Raw genomic sequence first — 21,604 nt, 5'->3', positions numbered from 1 at the left:
TTGGTCTAACTTGCATTTCCATCATTTTTAACATATGTAAATATGTGTCTTTACCTTACTGGACATTTGTAGTTCTCTTTTTATCTTTTAACGTTTGCTATTACTTGCTCATGTTTCTCAAGGTGCTTTATCTTTTTTATTATTGGTTTACAAATTATCTTTATATATTAGGGATATAAAATCTTTATCATGTTTTTTGCAATTATTTACTTTTTGAGAAATAATAGTACCTTTCTTTTTGCTGACTGTTAATATGCATGGATTCAGCTGATGTTCTTTATCATTACTTTCCATATTTCTTTCCACAGGCAGATCCTTGCAGCAGCCAAAAGAGCTGACCAAGTTGGCCATTTTCTTTGGGTGGGATCAGACAGCTGGGGATCCAAAATAAACCCACTGCACCAGCATGAAGATATCGCAGAAGGGGCCATCACCATTCAGCCCAAGCGAGCCACGGTGGAAGGTATGGGTTTAATCAGCAGTAGGTTTGCTGAGAGAGGTTCTGGTGCCATGCTGAAGGTCCAAGCATGTGATTTTTTGAGGGTTTGGGTTTTTTACCAAATTCATGTGGGGTTGTTTCAAACTTATAGCCATGAAATACAAATGAGGCCACACACCTGGTTTGTTCTTTTAGTTGAAATGCCTCTTTTGAGGAGATCGTATTATTTTCATAATATCATGATTAGCAAACATTCTTTCTTTTTCATTCGTGCCACAGGAGCTTTCTGAGAGGAGAGCATTATCGTTAATAAGTAAAATAATAATGCATCAAGTGTGTATAAGTGAGCTACATTTTCCAAGAGAACACTTTCTATTTGCAATGCATCCATTATTTCCTTAGCAGAAGAACTACAAGAATCCTTTTCCCCCCTTACCTGTCAAGGTCCCTTCCAGCTCAGGGAGGCTGTAATGCAGTACACCACCTCTCTCAGGCACCAGCATCCCCTCTCCTTCCTAGGTCGCTTTTGTTTTCATTCTGTCCTTCTCTTGCCTTTCTAAATTTATGCCTCTTTCTATGCCTTCCTTGCTACTGCAAAGATACTTAGAGAGACAGAAGTAGGAAAGGGTGTCTGTTGCCACCCTGTAATCTAACAAAATTTGCTGATTATGTTATTCTTTAATTGGGAAAGAACAGTTATTTCTAAAAGTAGACACTGTGTAAAGAAAAAGGGACTCCTCTGCTGATAGTCTGCTTTGTGTTCCTTTTCTGATGGGCCATGTCTCCAAAGATTCTCTAAAACATGCTTTGCACGTTAAAAAGAACTCTATCCTCTCACTCAAAAAGGGATCAAATATTTGCATTTTCTATTCTCTCTCCACTCAAATCTAATTAATTATTCTTCTCTGAAGGCTGCATGTTCTGTGTAGGCTTTTTAGACAAATCAGGTTGTGATTGTCACTGTTTCCTTTCTGTTATCTGGAGAAGATAAAGATCCCATGAGTCACCCATGTTTTCACTGGGAGGCTTTGCATTAATTTCATTCTCCAATACATATCCAGAAAAGATTGCCTGTCTTACAACCCAGAGCAATGCATTTGCAGATGGGTTGCAAGAATAAAGGACAATATTTTAACCTTCTCCACTCCTTGCTGTGGAAAAGCTGTGTATCTTCTCTGTGCCTTGCTCAGTGCTAGGAGTCAGGAAAACAAAAGATGAGGACTCAAAATTCTCACCCTCAAAGCACACAGACCTGAGTGCAGGTGTCAGAACAAGCAGAGACTACATGGGAACCATTGTGAGTACAGTATGGAGGGCACAAAGAGAGAGTTACCATGGAGGCTTTCCTAGGGTGGTGATGTAGTTGGGGAAGATATCCTTGGATGCAAGAAGTGATAACTGGGACAAAAGTTCCATGGGAGATGCAGAGAAATGAAGGATCAGAACACATTGGGGAATATACAAATAATTCATTCTGCAGCACTGTCCTGCACTCCTGCCTTCTTGAAATCCTTCCAGTTCTTTAAGACTGTTCCAATTTACAAGACACTGGGGAGACCCTTTCCTCTTCTAGAGTACTAATCATTGCTACACTGTTGGGCTGATTGACTTCTATTTATTTTGGGGGTCTCATCTTAGATGTTAATTTTTCATGGGAGCTATCTGTGACCATCTCACCCCAACCAAGCCTGGGTTAGAAGCCCCTTCCATTCCTTCTATGGCATCCCACAAATCTCCTACTGTGGGAACTCCTACTGTTTACTTGTCTCTGTCTAGAAATGTCTCTATTATGCACCATCTTACCCCAGCATGTGGCTCTTTGCTGAAAGTTGTAGGTGCTCAAACACATTCTTAAGTGATTATGTATCTGGAGTATCTGGAGGGATGGAGGAATCCCAGATCTTATAAGGACCTGGCACAAAATCTATTTGAAAGTGGGCCAGAAGTTGCATTGCAAAGGGTCTTGAAAACTATACTAAGGAGTTTGTACTTTATGCTGAAAATCTGAAGAGCATCTGAGTGTGTCAGATGTGATTGTGGGGGCGTTGGAAGGATTACAAGCTCACTCAGGTGACTGTAAGGAGGGGTGAAGGGCAAGCGTTGGGTGAGATTCAAGGCAAAGGAAGAACTTTCAGGGCTTCAACTGAAGTCCTCTCTTCCTAGGCTGTAGATGCCATGTAGACACAATGCACATACTCCGTGACCATTAACCCCTGATGCCTGATATTTTGGGGAATTACTGGGTTATCTCAAAGGTTTTATAAATAATTGAGAGAAAATACTATTTTCATGTAGATATAGAAATATACAACTTTACAAAATCAAAGAACAGCATCATGAGGTAGCAAAATAAAAATTAAGATTCCAAACAATGAAATTGGAGAGCAATGTTAAGAAAAACAATATTAGAATGTGATGGAATTGCAACAGTTCATATGAAATTTTCTCATCTCACCCAGAGAAGAGTGAAGATTTTTTGTGGCCATGTACAAAAATGCTGTGGCTTCCATCTGGCCATATTGCCTAGGTGCATTTCTTACAAAGAGCAACCAAGTTTTGTTCACTTTCATAGCAGACAGAACATTAAGATAGTGGCTATGCATTTACAGTGTCACTTCTATGAAAGTAAAAATAAAAAAAAAAAAGAAGAAATGCATTCAGTTGTGCTAAAGCTTCTGGACAAAACTATGAAATATCTAAAATAAAACTATAAATGGAGTATAGCCTGTGGGGGCAAGTAAGTTCTCCTATCCTTCCCTACAGTCATTTGCTTGTTTTCTTGTCTCTTTCTTTTTATCTTTTTCCTGTTTTGCAGATGTTTCATATGGAATTATGCTGGGCTAGAATATTTTTCAAATATTCATGATACTGCTAGATTCCTATATCTTTGACTGTATTGTATAATGCTATACCCTCAGATGTAAGGGAAAAGCCGATCAGTAATCTACCTTTTTTTTTCCCCTTTAGATCCATGTCATGACTATGTTCAGCAAACATCTGGATTTTTGGCTGGCATTTTTCTGAGTATGCATCAAAATAACCAGAAATTGTGTGAGACCAAAATGCTGGCAGATTTATTGCCTCTTTGAAAGTGGCCTTTCTCTTCTATCTGTACTTATTCTCCATTTATGGAAAAAGGGAACTTCAGTGTTTCTTAAACAAAGGTGTAATTTTCCCCCTTTCGATTTAATGATGAAAGGATCCAGTTTCCTGGAGGGGTGGCTGCGGTCCCGCTGGCTGCCCAGTGTTTATGGGAAATCTGGGGAATGTCTCTAGAACTTGGCAGCACTCCTCCAGCTCCTGAGCCAAAACACTTCTGTAATTTTTAGTTTGTCTGCATTATCTGATGAGCCAAGGAATCCCTGGCATTTCCTCACTCATGTGTTGCCCCATTAACTAGACTCTTAATAATCCTCTCCAGCCTCCAAGGAATCCGCAGAGTACTAATGGCCCACATCGCCTTCAACTCTTCATCCTCCAAAGTGCTCTGCTTCTCTGAGAGGAGGCTGTTCTAGGCATCCTCTAATTATGGCCAACAAGGGTCATGGACCAGCATCTTTTCATCTCTTCCATACTCATTAACATTAGGAAGCTAGTATAATGAAGGGTAGATTTTCAAAGCTAACTATAATGACTCTTACAATTGGTGATGATTTTCAAATGGGACTGTAGAACAGCTTGGTTCATGAGTTAAATCTGCAATGTATATAGGAGTAGACAAAAAATACCCTGGACCCAGCATTAAAGAGCTAGCTTTTTTAAAAAATAGTAATGATTTTTACTTTATGATTGAATGAATTCTTTATTTTTCCTAAAACTGGAAAGATCAAAGCTGTGAAGATCTGAACTAAAATATTTCTGGCTCCAATTTAGATATGCCCTACTTTAGCTTCCCTTGATTACCTGCAATGGTCCACCTGTGTCACAGGGTTTTTCTGGGTGAATGAGAAAAAAACAAAGAAAATACTGCCTTGAACCACAGTGCTGCTTCTAAACAATGCATATGCCTTTTGGCCCTATCACTTTGTTTGATAAGAGAGCGGTGAGATACTACATGATAAACCTACACTCCTGCTATTTGTGGCAGAGTGAGTTTCTGTCTTGTGCAACTACTTGAAAAAATATGGTTGAACTAAAACTACTTGAAAACATGGCTGAAGACTTCTTCAGGGCCTTTTGTTCAACTTTTTATGGTTTCTGAGTTATATCCTATCCAAGTGCCATTGATTCTGCATCATTGCCACTCTCTTTTTTCTCCCTTCCTTTATCCCTCTCTCATGAGATCTCTGCATTCTCCGAGCCTCATTATACATCTCATCTACCCTTCCCTGCTTTCCTTCCCTCATCATGTCAGCCTTGTTCCACATCTCATCCCTTCAGGCATGCTGTGTCTATTCCACTTTGAAGCATCTGTCACATATAATTAGTAACTCTTTGTATATATCAAGGTTATTAAGTAGGATCTAAATGATATATTTATCCTTTATGAACAAGTCCTAGGGGTCAAGAATAAAATAGTAAAGAGAAAAAGCTTTTTTAAAAAGATAGATTCAAATATACCTGGGAAATGTTGATGAACTATGTGGTCATTCTCCAGAAATCTAATTGAGAATTGAGAAGAGCTTTGAGAGATAACTTCTTCTACAGGAAGAATGATAAAATGAGCCAGACCTAATAAGTAAGTTTTCATTGTCAAAAGGAAAAGACAAACTTCCTTCTTCCAAGACCAGCATCCATTGGACTCACAGGTGAAATCCCACAGGGAACAGGCAGACAGATCATACATAAGAAAGGATCTCAGTCTGATAGGCTAAGCTACATAGTGGCAACAGATAGGCTCCCAATGGACTAACAGAATGCATGAATATTTCTCACCCAGGTGAAGTCTTCTGTGGTTCTAGGAGACTTCCCAGGGCATTTATCCTCCCTGTATTTGTTCCACAATCTAGGCCATCTCAATCTTATGGCACTTGTGTTTCAATTTTTTTTTTTTTTTTTTTTTTTTTTTTTTTTTTTTGAGATGGAGTCTCGCTCTGTCACCCAAGCTGGAATGCAGTGGTGCAGTCTTGGCTCATTGCAACTTCCGCCTCTTGAGTTTAAGTGATTCTCCTGCCTCAGCCTCCCTGAGTAGCTGGAACTGCAGGCATGGCACGACACTTGGCTAATTTTTGTATTTTTAGAAGAGACAGGGTTTCACCATGTTGGCCAGGCTGTGCTTGAACTCCTGACCTCAAAGTCATCCACCCACCTCAACTTCCCAAATTGTTAGGATTACAGGCATGTGCCATTGCACCCAGCTTCAACACATTCTTTTTTCACCACTGTACAGCTTTGGAAAGAGAGTAGTAGATTCACATACACTACTCACAAATGCCTTTACCTATAAGAAATGTCCATGATTTCTCCTCCTCTATCATTAACCAATAACAAAGTCATAGCAAATTTTCTTTTCAAGGAGTTTATGAAAATAAAGTAGAGCTGAATATTGATAAATCTCAAGTCCTTTCTCCCTCCAGCTCTGTTTAATGGAAATCTTTGGTAGCATTTAGGACACTAGTAGCAGTGCTTTGGAACTTTCTAACAGAGGGCAATCAATGATGAGAGATTCCCTGTCCCCTACCTTGCCACAGATGTCTGAACAGCTTTGACACCATATGTGGTGTCTTGGCAGCAATGCAAAGGAGGGGCTTCCAGGTTCAGTAGAAAACATGCTACTTGGCAATGTCTTGGCAGTGCTACTGTGGCCAGAAGATCCCAGAGGAAGAAAGCAGTTCCTCAAAAGGAAGGGAGATAACCCGTGGACTCATTCGAGAGAAGTATGTGGACACCCTTTGGGGCCATACTGCAAGAGCCACGTGGGAAAGTGTCCCTGGGGCTTGGTAGGGTATAGTGATATTATTAGATTATTCCTGCAGAGTGTGGCTTGATGAAATTCCAGTTACCTCAAGGAGGCTGTGGATTTGTCATTTGTGACTGATGTTCTTGACATTCTCTTGGCCTTTTTGATAAGCAGAAAACTTCTCCCAATATGTTGGTTTAAAATGTCAAATGCTGACTTACCCAGCCTTCCCTGCAGTTAGAGGATGAACAGGTGACTTAATCCTGACTATTGGGATGCATGATGACATTATCTGAGGGAACTTCATAGAGAGATTTCCCTCCCTTAGAAAAAAAAAAAAAAAGTCATGTTAATAGGACAACTATATAACATTTTATCCAAACCAGAACACCTTAGAAGTAAAAGGGCCATAAACTGTAGTTGTCCCAGCTAGACCAGGGTATGCAGTAACCCTTCTCACATGGGAAACTCCTGCCTTCTCCTCCTGTTTGTTTTGTTTTGTTTTGTTTGTTTGTTTATTTATTTTTATTATTTTATTTTATTTTTTTAATTTTCTGAGTCTCACTCTGTCGCCCAGGCTGGAATGCAGTGATGTGATCTCGGCTCACTGCAACCTCCATCTCCCTGGTTCAAGCAATTCTTCTCCCTCAGCCTCCCCAAGTAACTGGGATTGTAGGCGCCTGCCACCACGCCCAGCTAGTTTTTGTATTTTTAGTAGAGATGGGGTTTCACCATGTTGGTCAGGCTGGTCTTGAACTCCTGCCCTCAGGCAATCCGCCCTCCTCAGCCCCCCAAAAGTGCTGGGATTACAGGTGTGAGCCACCGCACCCAGCCTGTCCTCCTATTTTTAATGTTATCACGTGAGGACAGGACACTTGGAGCTTCTGTAGCCATCTTCACAGAAAGGAAATATTAATGCCGGAGGAAGGCAGAAAAGACAGACGGAAAAAGCAAAAAGCCTAGGCCCATGATGGCTTACTTAAGCTTTTGAACCAATCATGGAATTCTCTACATTACTATTTGTTCTTATGTTAGAAAAATCACTGTTATCCTTAAGGCACTTTTAAGCTATTTTTGTTATATGTAACCTAAGATATTCTTAATAAAATACCCGTCTTATTCACCTCTGTATACTCAGCACTTGAATAATACCTGTAAATTAATGGACTCTCACAAAATAGCTGTTGAATAAATGGGCTTTACAAAATAATGATTTTTTAAAAATATGAACTGTAAGTCTTATTACTATAGAGTGAAAGTTCAGGTAGCTTCAAGATAGATTGTTACCTTTACTATTAATATATATCCCTATATTTATCACCACAGGAAATATTATTTTGGTAAATTTCTATTATAAAGTGAAGCTATTTCACATGCCTTTTTTATAGAAATTATGAACTATGTGAAAATATCCATGCAAGAGTTGTCCCTAAGGGAAAATATAAACTAATGAATGCTCTTAAAATCATGAAGTCAGTATAGCTTGTGGTTCATGAGTGGCAACAAAGTTGTAAAATGGAGAGAGAGAGGCAGAGAGATTTAATATTTTAAGCAAATACCCTTTGTATTGAAATTAGAAATGTATACATATTGATATCCTAAATTTTAATTCTAAAGAAGAAAAGCAGAATGCCAGTGTCTTGATAAAACATTTCTCAGGTCTAGGAAATTTGACACCAATGATATTATTGGAGGATTTCATTGAATAAGCACATCTGACACTGAGTAGATTTTTCCCTTAAAATCATTTAATACTTTGCAGCTTAAAACCATGAGTTTCATGTGACCCTTGCCCAATTGAGAACTGACTGTGTGGATAATGTATGCTCAGGAGTGTAAACTGGTTCATCCAACTATGTCAGCAGCAACTTTCTCCCTAAGTTATATCCACATTGTAATATTCTATCCCTCGTCTTTCTCCCTCCCCCTAAAAATTGATTTCACTGTCATCACATCATCATTAGCATCTCTATATATTGCAAAGTTATAAGTAATGGGCTGTCAGATAGGGAAGATAACATTCATCCAGTTTTCAAATGTTAACTGTCAGACCTGACTATGGTCAATTGCTGGTGACCATAAAACAGAGATCTTTGCTAACTTTTAAATTTACTCTCTAGCAGAAGTAGACAGATGATAATCAATAGGCACAATAAATAAGTAAATTATATACAATAATAGGAGGTGGTAAAAGCTGTAATTTCTACTCTTTATTGATATTTTTTTTATTTTGGTCATATCTTTGTTTCCTGTTTTCCCTTAGTTCTTTGTCTATGGTTTCCTGTTGCTCTTTGAGATATTTAAGATAATTGATTGAAATTCTTCATTTAGTAAGTCCAGTTTGTGGACTTACTTAATGGACAGTTTCTGTCAATTTTTCCTCCCTTTTAATAAGTTGTATCTTCCTATTTATTTGTGTTTTAAAATTTTTCTGTTGTGAAATCCTTGGCATTGGAATCTTACGATGTAGTAGCTCTAGAAATAGGATTTTCCACCTTCCCTTTAGTATAATGTTCTTGATTGTTGTAGGCTACATTCATGTTTGGTTAGTGACTTTTCCAAACTATTTCTGCAAAGATTGTATTCTTTGTCATGTGTGATTACTGAAATCTGTTTTTTTACCTTATACTCAACCAGTGTCTTGTCAGAGATTTCTCTAAATGTCAGGACTATTAGAAAGAAAACAAAACAACAACAACAAAACAAAACAAATCACTCCCAGTTTTTGCTGATTGGCCTTGTGCTGGGACACTCCGTCAACCCTTAGTTAGGCCCCTCATAACTCTGCCTTATCTTTCACTTCCTGCTTGCACTGACCTAGGTCAAGCTTAAGGTCTTCTCAGGTCTTTTCTGAGTGCACATCCTGCCCTGGACATGCACATGAGTTTCTAAATTCTCTATTATACATAGGTAATTTTCAGTGCCCTCATTTTTCAAAAGAACTCTTTCCAGCTTTTTCTCCTAGGCTTAATGCTGTACATTGCATGCGTCAACTCTAATCCTTTGCCCCAGGTGGCTGTGGGTTTTTCATTCACCTCAGTGTTTTCAAGCAATGCCTCCCTATTCTCCACCCTGGGAAGTTCTGAGTTAGGTGAAAAAGAAACAAATAAACTTTGTCCATCCTTCAGGTATCCCCCAGACAAATTAGAACAGACAAATAGAATAATTTGTGAATAAATACATCTTTATTCCCTCTGGAACCCTATATGAGGATCCCACAATGGGCACATTAGCCTCTGTTCTCAGGGCTACTGCTAAGCCTTGGTAGGAGGTGGGACAAAGACAAGTAAAAATGTCACAAAGCTTTTGCATCCTATTTGTCTTTTTCTTGATTTAATGTTCACTTGGTTGCCGTAAACCTTTGACTTTTCAGCATTCTGACAAAATTGGTTTTGACACTTTCTACTTGTTTTTCAATATTTCTGTGGCAGGACAGGAGCTTGGAGCTGCCTACTCTGCCATTTTGCTAACATCACACCTGACAAGTGCTATAAAGTAAGAAAAAATAGAGCAAGAAAAGGGAAATCATCAGTGGTCAGGGGTGCTGCAATTTTAAATGCAATGATCAAGATACTCTCATCAAGATGTCTTTTGATAAGTGATTTGAATAAATAAAGGAATTATCCAAGTATCTATCAGGGAAAGAGTGTATTGGGCATAGAAAATAGTGCAAGGGTCCTAATGAAGGAGTACACTAGGCATGGGTGAGAAACAGCACAGAAACTGATGAGCTGGAGCAGAGTGAGGAAGAGGGAGATGAAGTCAGGATATAATAGGAGGGTCAGATCTCATGGACCATGCAGGCGATTGCATGTACTTTGCTATTCCATTAGGAGACCATTGTAGGGTTTGAGCACAAGAATAACCTGATCTGTCTTATGTACTTAAAGGATCATATTGGCAGTTAGGCTGAATATCCAATATAAGGCAAGAAGGATAATATCTAGGAGACTGGTATGAGGTTATTGCCCCCAAAACAAAGAAACAACAACAACTACAACGAAAAACAAATGAGAGATGATCGTAGGGTGAACCAGGGTGGTAATGCTGAAGATAAAGAGATATGTCTGGATTTAAAATATAGTTTGAAGCTAAAGTCAGCAAGAGTTTAGAGCAGGAAAAAAACATATAAGAATGATTGCAAGGTTTTTTACTTGCATAACTAGAGAGATGGAATTATGATCAACTGAGATGGAGAATACTATCATTAGAGCAGGTTTTAAGGGAACAAACAGCAATGCCAATTTTGAATGTGTTAAGTTTGAGATACTTATTAGACATGCAAGTATCTATCCAAGTATCTCAATATCTGAAGGTAGGCAATTAAGTAAGTAACTGGGTACATAAGCCTGGAATTTATGGGAGACATCTGGAAACAAAATTCAATTTTATGGAGTGATTGAAATGTAGATGGTATTTAAGTAATATAGAAAATAGGGGACAAAAGGACACTTGTTAGAATATTCTGCCATCATGAGGAGAAGGAAAAAGAGAAGCCAAACTGGCCAGTGAGGAAAAACAAAAATAACATGAGTATACTTTATTGGAAACCAGGTGACGTAACTGTTTTTAGACTGGAGCGATTTCATCAGCTTCGTCATGTACTGCTGTGAAGTCAGGTAGAAATACTGAGAAATGACCATTCAATTTGACAATGTCTCTACATCATTGGTGATTTTTAATGTAGGCTTATTACATCTGAGTGATTGGAAAAAGTCTGGTGAAGTGGATATAAAAACGAATGGGGTGATGTGTCTATAGTGAATATCATCCTCTAGAACTCCCATCAACCTCTTCCCAGTTTTTATATGAGCATACCACAGACCTTAAGGAAGGAGAACTATAGTCATATAGAACTTTTGAGTATCTCTGAAGAATAGGCCATTGTCAATGACAAAAAGTCATAATTACATAGAATAAATAATAATACTATCCTCTAGAATACCAAGTTAATTTTGCATATGAGGTCATGTTGAGACATACAGATTGAGCAAAAACTTAAGAGAAACTTAAATGAGGCAGGTGTTTTGCTATCTTAACAGTATGATTCAGTTTACTTGTAGTCCTATAATCACCACCAATTACTCTGTATTGCTAAGAACAGAGAAAACAGATTGGTTCTGGAGTTAACCCACATCAATTCCAGTGTTGGTTGTGACAAAAAGTAGCTAGAGTGCTCAGTAGGCATGGATAGATGTTTTGGACAGTCTATTCTAGTGCCGTCAAATAGAAAATGAGTGGACAGGATTAAGAGGTTATTGAGAATGTTTTTTAGCCCTAGAATTCTCTGCTTTTCTACAGAAAAACACAACTGTGCAAGGTAGATAAAAAGAACTTGAAAGACTGCTGTCAAGAAGAGGTGAGGGAATAAAGAGAAGGAATTACGGCTTCTTGAAGTTATGGGTACAAAAGTTAAAATGATTAAACAACAAATTTAAGATCTTAAAATACCTCTCTTGATTTTATTCATGTAGAGGATAAACAACAATGGCATTATTAGAGGAGAGGTTGAAGAAGAACAAGAAAGGGAGCCAACTAAAGGTGAAGTCTAAAATCTGAATCTGAAAAGAAGAAATCTACAAACCGAGTAAGAAAAAGGGGAAAAATATCACAGGTATCTTAACATTTTGAAACATCCTATCTTTGGAATCAGCTGCTGCCAAAACAAATTGTTGTGAAACTTGTCCACAATCTACCTTTTTTCCCTTTTAAGGACATCAGCAATTTATTTGTTTTTTGTTTTTTGGTTTTTTTTAATCACAAGGACAAGAAAACAGTTTTTATCTGTTTTTACCATTTAGGAAAGCAGGAACTTGGTCCATCACTGGGGAGAAGGAATTAAATAAAGACTGGGGCTAAGACTTCTCTTCTTTGCAAGCAGTAGGTCATGCCATGAGCTCACAAACTTACCTATGGGCTGTGAAGGACTGTACCTAGTGCAGCAGGAAAGTATAATTAGTTTGGATTGAGTGAGAACAATAAGAAAGAAGTGCTTGAAACTATTAAATCCAGGGCTTAATATGAAAGCAAATCAGTAAAGGGAATTGAAAGGGCCATTAAGTTAGCCAAATGGACAGCTGGAAGAAAAGTCGTTTATAAATTTGGGAGGTTGAAGGGGTTTTTTAATGTTCTTTAACAAAAATTAGATGCTGGTTAATCTCTTCTCATTTGGAAAAGGGAAGAAAAAAAGCCATCTAAATAAGGTGAGTGTTTTTTAGGCTCAATATGTTCCCGATATTAGGTGTGTGCTATAGGTTAATTGAAATTTTAAAGTTAAAATGACCTTCTTCTAACTTTAAGTAGAAACTGTTTTTTACTTGGTCAATTGTAAAAGGGGGATGTTTTGCATACTGTTTCCAAAGACTACATTTACTGTACTATTTGTAATTTGTCTGAGAAAATTACTTTGCTAACCTCTTAATACTCCATCCTCTTTCATATTGCAAAAAGAGCTGACTGCTTTTTTCTTTGAATTCACATTTCAGACAAAAATGCCAAATTGTCTTGTTGGATTTTAGGAGGTTTTGGCAAGAGACATAGGGTGGTCCAACTTGTGAGTTTTTGAGGTTGTTTCATTGAACTTGTCTTCAACAAACTAATTGAGTTCAACCTAGACATACCAGTAGGTCCTAGCAATAAAGAAATAAGATACTGCCCCTATTTTAAAGGAACCCTAATAGAGATAAGCTTAGGGGGTTGTGTGTACACCAGTAGATAGAGGGGGTATTAGCTGAAAAAAGTAGGCAACATCAGAGTGACGCCTTAAAGAACACATACTAGTTGAACTAAGAAATAAGGGCAGAAGGGTTCATTTAAGGGGGACAGAATTTACAAAGAGCCAAAAGTATCAGTGTGTCAACATGTTTGTTAGGATAAGCTGGAGAACATGAAAGACCTCAGATATGTGATGGAGATATTGACAGAAACCACATCATGGTCTGTATTCATGCCCTCTTGAGACCTATAGCAAAATGGACCACTCTGAGTCTTTGGGATATGGGTTCTAGCATTTGATATCAACCTAGAGCTGAGACTAGTCTTTCTGAGATATCTAGTGGAGTTGAGAATTTATCCTAGACTGCCTAGAAACCAGAATGTCTACAGTATGGCAAAAGAGTCCAGGACTTATTTACCGTTTGAATGTATCTACTTAGGTTCAGCCTGCCTGATGCCATTAGTAAACTTTACACAAAAGCCAAAAAGTTCCTTAACTTATCAGGGCTAATGAAAAAAACTGACAAAAGATACCATTTGTTTTTCTTAACTGTTCTTAGACACATTTCTTTATTAAAGACACTTATTTTTGTGTGTTGTTGCCTTTGATTATTGTTATTTTTAAACTTTTTCTTGGAGTGTAATTAGCACAGACTAAGATATGCAAGTCTTAAGTGTACCACTCGATGACATTTGATATATGTATTCGCCAAGGTAACCACTACACAAAGCAAGACATAAAGTATTTCTGTCACACCAGATAGATTCTCAGGGTTCCATTTCCTGTCACTCATAGAGGTTACTGTTGACTTATCTTTCACTTTTTATAAATATAATTATTTATATATCATACCGTAAATACATTTTTTCTATTGTTGCATTTCAAAGAATTATGTGTGCATGGAATTGTACAGTATCTCTCTCTCTCTGTGTGTGTGTGTGTGTGTGTGTATGTGTATCTATGTGCATAGTAGGGGAGTAAAGATGTTTTTCTCATCTATTGCTGGACTCATGGCTGAAACGCTGATAACAACAGACAAATTAACAAGATAAAAGCATACACATCTATTTAATACAAGTTTTATGTGACACACAAGCCTTTAGCAATGAAAACCAAAAGAAAAAGGGAAACCTGTATATTTTATGCTTAGTATGATGAAGAGGTGGACAGTTGTGGAGAAGTATGATTGGACAAAGCGGGTACAATCTAATGGTAATAAACTGGGAAAACATAGCAAGATCTGTTTGTTCAGATTCTTCCCTGTATCCCTGTCTTTGGAGATAAGGGCAGTTGTGTCCTCCAGATATAGGGAGGATCCTTCTTGAGTGAGAGTTGTGTGACATGCTTCAGAGAAGAAGAACAGGAAAAGGCCAGAGAGTAACCTTCCTACTTCTTCTGTTTCCTCAAATGACAAGGTGCCATATTTTGGGGTAGCATGTCCTGAAACTCATCAGTGCGTGATCAGTGCATGTGTGTGTGTGCATGCAACTTCTTTCACCCAACATAGTGTTTTGGAAATGGATCCTTACTGTTGCATATAATAGTAGTTCTTTTTATTGCTGTGTAATATTCCATTGTACAAATATACCACGATGTGTTTATCCATTGATACATCATAAACATTTGTTTTATGAGAGTTCTCTAGATGTAATTTCTGATACTTTCTATTTTAAACTGAAAGATTGTATTAAGACACAAATACTCCTGTCTTTTTGAAGAAGATGTCTTACTGGGTAAATTCACATTTTTGCACATTTTTTTCAGCTAATGTACCATTGTGGCAAAGTACTCTAGTGCTTTTTTCCAACTTCTTTAAGCCTCACTGCTGTTGAGTCTGCTAGATGAGCTTTTGATACAGACATACAGAAAAGTAACAAAGAAAAATAATATATATGGATAAAAGGCAGTGGAAAAGTTACATAATGCAGAAAGATATAGCTATATAATGCAGCCAGTGTTAGAAATGAATTATTTTTGTTCTGAGTTGTCACACAAATAAAGAGTTCATAAGGTTCTGATACTAATAATGATACTAGCAAGTTTTAAATTTAGATGAGAATCTTATTTGTACTTCTACCTATAAACTTAAATGTCTTATGACCTATGTGTAGACATGGCATTATATGTAAGCAGAGAGTTCAATTATTTGATGAATTTAATGAATATAGAAACTAACCTCTGGTGAGTCCCAAAAAGTAGTGTAATTAATCATATAAATTTCCTCCTAAGGAAATAGTGTCTTAGCTATTTCTGATCTTTCTGCTACGTGGTTTTTTTCCCTGTTCTTATACAACAAATCACGGTGGAACAAAATTTCTCTTTTTCTATTTTAGCTCATAGTTTAACACTCTTGGGTTTGTGGCAATTTTTTTTTTTTTTTTCTCCTAGTCAAATACCAGTTTTCCTAAAGTCAGTTACTCTGACACTGACATTTGGAGCACTAATTCATTCTAACCTCAGGGAATTTGCTTTTTAGGAATAAATTGAGCATTAAACATTTCTGTCTGATGATTTAAAAAAAGTTTAACAGAATTTATTCTACATAGGCCAAGTGAAGCATAGCATATTGGCACTTACTTTTAAGTACCATGAAATTCTAAAAAATGTTCTTGTCTCGAATTGATTATTTCAACTATCAACATCATTCATGCAGATGCTTGTGACTTACGCTATGATGCTATGGTTGGGTTATATCTGGCCTCCATATGTCAACATCAATGTGAATGGCCTCTGGCAAATTAGTGTGTGATTCCAAGAAAAACCCCAGAATATCATGAACATAGTCAATGGTAAAATATAAACAGGATTCCCTTGAAATTACTTGTGAAAAAATAAAAATGGAACATATGAAGTTTTTAATTATTTTTCCTCCATGAATAGAGTTGTTGGATATCTACATGGAGATATTTCCATAAAATGTTAATGAGGACAATAGCAATGACATTAGTAGTGAACTTCTAGTGGATACTTATAATATGCCAGGTATACTAAATACCATCTTTAAAGTAAGAACTACTTTATTGATATTCTTTAGATTAAAAAATGAATACTTGGGTGAAACAATTTGCCCAAAGTTACATAAGAATATATTTGCTGAAAGTTGGATTTCATTATAAGAGCTATCTGATCTCTACCACCTTTTTATTTTTAAAAACGTTTATGTGTGTATTTATCTTATTTCAGTAGTTTTTGGGGAACAGGTGTTTTTGTTTTTGTTGTTTTTACATGGATACGTCCTTTAGTGGTAATTTCTGAGATTTTGGTGTATCCGTCACCCCAACAGTGTACACTGTACCCAATGTGTACTCTTTTATCCCTTAGCCCTCACCCCTCTTCCCCCACCCCAGTCCTCAAAGTTCGTTAAATCATTCCTATGTCTTTGTGTCCTCATAGCTTAGCTCTCACAAGTGAGAACATATGATGTTTGCTTTTCCATTCCTGAGTTGCTTCACTTAGAATAATGGTCTTCAACTCCATTCAGGTTGCTGCCAATGATATTATTTCATTCCTTTTTATGGCTGAGTTGTATGCCACCTACCACTACATTCTTAACTACTACTTTGTGCTCTATTTAGGGAGTGGGAGATTTACGAGTAGAAGCACAAAATTCGTTATCCTCTTTTGAAAATGAGCTAGAGAAAGTACTGAAAGTGGTATATGATCGTTAGAAATGTACCTTTTGTAATGGCATCAGTGTCTCTGATTGACTTCCTTAGAAGCAGAGTTGAACTCAGGGATTCTGGGCCATACCTTATTGAGGCATTGCTCATGGGACAAAGGAAACAAGCAAGAACATGTTCACCACTGGAGTCTCACTTCCCCCTGAACACATCGTGATCTCTGGAGCGTGAACTGCACAAGAGAATTGGTCACCGAAAGGCAAGAGGGATGGATATGTGTATTCCAAAGTCAGTCAGTCATTAGCCACAGGCTGTCTCTAGGAATGAGATATAAATAACTTTGGAGTCAGCTTCTGTTCGGCCAAAGGAGAGGGAGATAGTTAAGAATCATTAGCAGCCTATCACACATAGTGCATCTTTTTTAGGAGTAAGAGAGGAAAGGCACAATAACTACTTTTACTTTGAAAGGTTAGTCTTGACATGTCCCAGGCTAGCAGCCCCTCTCCACCCCATAACTCCAACAAAAACTAAAAACAAACTGTGACTGACATAGCAGGATCCTAAATCTTTGTAATGTGTATTTCTCACCTTCTGGTGCACATCTGTCTTACAAAGACATCTGGAGAACTTGCTGTTTATCGTTCAACATGTCTGATTAATATGATATCATCAATATAGTGGTTTCATCTGATTTTCTGCCGAATTGCCACAATGTTAAAATATACTGTAGCTTACGTATACTGTTGTTCCTCTCATATGAAAGCAAGCTGCTTCTTAAACTATTTTCTTTTAGATATTAGAAAAATCCAAAAAACTAATTTGCCAAGTCAATGTTCACATAACATGTAATGGTTTTGTTAATATTCTCTATAAAATGTAATCACATTGTTACGGAAATATTTCTATAACAATGTTAATGATTATAACAACAATAACAGTAGTGAACTTCTAGTGGGCACTTATACTATGCCAGCTGTTATGAAATATAATCTTGAAAGTAAGAACTACTTTACAGCTATAATTTGATCTACTATTTGCTTTAGTTTGCAGCAGTCCACTGTAATCTACCAAAATTAAGCTTTTTTTTTTTTTTTTTTTTGTAAGGATCAAGCTAGTAAGATCGTGGATATGATGGGTATCACCACCCTTGCTGCCTTTACATCCTTACAGGTGACACCAATTTATCATGCCTTCCCTCAAAGGTGTAATAGAGTTCATTCTAATTATATAACAGGGCCCAAGGAAACCAGTCCTGTGTGAATCCATGGACCACCTGTGAAACAAACCTGGACCAGGACTTCATTTATTTCCTGATCCAGAGCTTCCATTCTCATGCATGTTTTCATGCAATGGTGGTCAGCATCATGATTTTCATCCCTGTGTGTGAGCTTCTACTCAGGTGTATGAGAGTCCTTGAAAAATCTAGTTACTCTCCTTTCCTTAGTGTATAGTTTTCAAAATTAATGTCATAGGTTCATTTAAGGAAGAAGTGAAGGAGTTACTTCTCTATTTACTTATAATGTTGCAAGATCCTACCTCATGGGGAACTTCAGTCAATGCGTTCTGAATCTGGAAACTGGACAGAGAATTGTAACTTTTCCCTGAAACTGCTGACCTCAGCCCAGTTCTATAATAGTATCTTCTGTTAGTAACAACTTACAAAGAACAGCCTCCTCTGGCCTTTTCAGTGAGTATGGATTCCCCTTATGCCAGAGTAAAAGGTGTGCCTACAGGTCCCCTCAAGTGATCTAGTTTGTCTCTGTTTTCCTTTCTCACATAATAGTCACATACCATCAATTTTTTTTTCTTTTTAACTCTTGAGCATTTTTATTTCTTCCTTCACTTTCTGCTAGGCAATTTTGGCATCTCTACTTCATTTAAAGCCATTGCTTTTTTTCAAGTCCCGAGGAAGCATCTCAACCCTTCGTAGAGGGGCCCTCAGAATCCTTGTCAAAGTGTTGAGTCATAGACGAATCTCCAATATCAGCAAATTCTCTTGTATCCGGCTGGCCTCTCCTGACCTTGGCCCAGCCCTGTAGAATCTATTTTTTATTTATTTATTTATTTATTTATTTATTTATTTATTTATATATTTTTAAGATGGAGTTTTGCTCTTTTGCCCAGGCTGGAGTGCATTGGTGTTATCTCGGCTCACTGCAAGCTCCACCTCTTGGGTTCACACCATTCTCCTGCCTCAGCCTCCCAAGTAGCTGGGACTACAGGCGCCTGCCACCCCGCCCTGCTAATTTTTTGTATTTTTAGTAGAGACGGGTTTTCACTGTGTTATCCAGGATGGTCTTGATCTCCTGACCGTGATCCATGCACCTCAGCCTCCCAAAGTGCTGGGATTACAGGCATGAGCCATCGCACCTGGCCTGTAGAATCTATTTTTAAACATACTCTCCTAGTTTCTTCCAGTATATGTCAGCCAGGTCCTGCAGCTTTTCCAATGTATAATTTATCTCCTCACTTAGCAGGCCAGCACTTTCTCAGTTGGGCCACACAGAGATTTAAACCCAGTGGATTTTTTCAGTTGCCAGGATGGGAGAAGAGGCAGAGCCTCACTGCCTTGCAGACCACCTGCTTCCTTCTAAGCTTTTCCAGTATCTTCAAGCAAGAGCCCCCGAACTGTCTTCTAACATGGATAGTGGGCCAGAGGTTTCAGGGGAATCTGGGTATTGAAAGTTCTCGAATATATTTACCAAGCTGTCACCATGCTAAGTGAGGTGAGGGGAGAAGGTTACTTCCTTTGTTAGGTCTTGTTTTACTGAAAGGGAATTCTTTTGTGAACAAAAATACAAAGACATTTTGAGCAAAGGACCAAAGATTCTCTAGAGCAAAGTTTCTCAAATGTTTGCATTTATCGAATCACTTGCTGGGTGAGTTTACTAATACACAGATTGCTGGGCCTCAATCCAGAGTTTCTGATTTGGTATGTCTGGAGTGGGATAAAACTCTTGCATTCAAGTTCCCAGGTGATGCTGATGCAGCTGGCTCAGGGACCACACTTTGAGAACCTCTGCTCTGGAGAAAGGGGCAGCCCTGAGCCACTTAGCAGCCAACATACTCAGCAACTGAGGGATAGATATCCCAGTTGGGAAAGGAGATCAGTGGAGTACCAAACTCTCCAGCACAACCAGTGCCACATAAATCTAAATGGTGTTGACAACCATTCTGATCAAATGTAATTCATTTCAGAACAGCATGTCTATATGCATCTCTATCTATTGAGTCTTTTAAATATTTGTAGTGTTAACAGAATTAATATGAATAATTTTATTCTTCCAATTGATGTACCAGTTGAAACATTGGGTATTTATGAGCTTCCTCCCAAATTCATTAGTTTACAGTTTTGTTTTCTGTCTCTTGACGATGAAGAAATACATGCCTACATCAGATCATGAGCGAGAAACAGCACCAAAGCCAGACCTGAATGTGTGTTTCATCGTAATGAGTAACTGCTTAAAGAAACATCTATAATAAAAATAAATCTAACTTGTCTAAGAAAATAAACTACCCCTTCTACATGCCCGTCCCCCACCCCCCGGCCCCAAAGCATGAACACTACCTGATTCTTGGCAAAGTGAAAGGAGCTTTGAAATTAGATTTAAGTGACAACCACAGTAATTAAAGGTATCAACATCTGTTGAACAACAGTAGGCAAAAAAAGAAAAAAAAAAACCCTTATTTTGAGAGAAAAACAACAGCCTAATTGTGGTTATCCAAGGAGGCCTCTTTAAAGTTCAAATTATAATTATTGAATAGGTGTCTCACTTCTGTCAGTGTTCGGCTAATTTTGTCTTGAGAACATCTTAGGTGGGACGGCAGGTGAGTTACTATTATGTTCTTTTAAACTGCAGATGGTGATGCATCATAGTAAGTGATTATAGCATTTTTTCTTTAAAGAACTGTAAGTTAAAAGTGTTCCCAGGTGGTATTTGTTGCTAATGGCCATATCATTAGTTAATGGGGTTTAATTAAGCACCCTGTGTATCAAGAGAAAGAAAAGACATTGAGCAGAAGCAAAGGACATTTAGAAAAGGAGATTGGGGGCTGGGCACAGTAGCTCACACCTGTAATCCCAGCACTTTGGGGGGCCGAGGCAGGTGGATCATCTGAGGTCAGGAGTTTGAGACCAGCCTGACCAACATGGCAAAACCCCATCTCTACTAAAAATATAAAATTAGCCAGGTGTGGTGGCACATGCCTGTAATTCCAGCTACTCAGAAGGCTGAGGCAGGAGAATCACCCATTGCACTCCAGCCTGAGCAACACAGTGAAACTCCATCTCAAAAGAAAAAAAAAAGTTTCTCCCAATTATTTTGCCCACAGTCCACCCTCACCACTATAATTCCTTAAAGATACCTGTATTTTCTCCTCACTACACTTATCAAAATTATATTTAAATACATAAATAATTGTTTAACATCTGTGTTCCTAGAATATAAGCTTTATGAGAACACAGATGGCATCTCTCTTGTTCATCACTAGCATGGTGCCTGGCGCATAACAGGTGCTTGAAGAAACTATTGAAGACATTAATTGGTTAATTAATTAAAGTGCTTCTCTGCATTGCCCAATATCTCTGGAGCTAAAACTCATTCTGAGCATTTCTGCAAAGTTATTGTTTATTGCTCAAATTGCATTTTATCAAACAATTATAACTCATTGAGGAAAAAATATTCTTATATTGAGTATTTTAAACTTCGACTCCAAGTGAATATTCATGAATTTCCTTCTTCATTGCCAGATCTCAGGGTGTACCTTTCCCTGTTATTATTCTGCGAATCTAAAATATTGCGACTCCCCTCTACCTCCTATCAGAAGGAAGGAAAAGGAGAGGAGGAGAGAAGAAAGAAAGCATAAGAAAGAAAATAACTATTGCTATTTTTTTCCTCAATTTAAATTCTATTATGTAATCCAGTTGGGGTCAATGAAGAAATTTTGATTCTAAACTCCAGTTAACATATTCATGTTTATATATTTGTATT

General features: G+C 37.7%; 1 protein-coding gene across 3 annotated transcripts in view; it reads left to right on the top strand.

The window, feature by feature from the left end:
- Positions 1 to 21,604, top strand: part of GRM7 (glutamate metabotropic receptor 7) — an 899,796-nt gene that overhangs the window by 437,608 nt on the left and 440,584 nt on the right. For all 3 annotated transcript variants that reach the window (XM_007985083.3, XM_073009908.1, XM_073009909.1), the window contains exon 4: positions 309 to 463. In XM_007985083.3, the coding sequence (XP_007983274.1) occupies positions 309 to 463 (155 nt within the window). The remainder of the gene's footprint in view (positions 1 to 308; positions 464 to 21,604) is intronic.

Source organism: Chlorocebus sabaeus, chromosome 22 (genome assembly GCF_047675955.1).
Source record: "Chlorocebus sabaeus isolate Y175 chromosome 22, mChlSab1.0.hap1, whole genome shotgun sequence".
NCBI classification, from domain to species: domain Eukaryota; kingdom Metazoa; phylum Chordata; class Mammalia; order Primates; family Cercopithecidae; genus Chlorocebus; species Chlorocebus sabaeus.
Note: the sequence above shows the minus strand (reverse complement) of the source record. Positions and strands in the feature narration are given on the sequence as shown.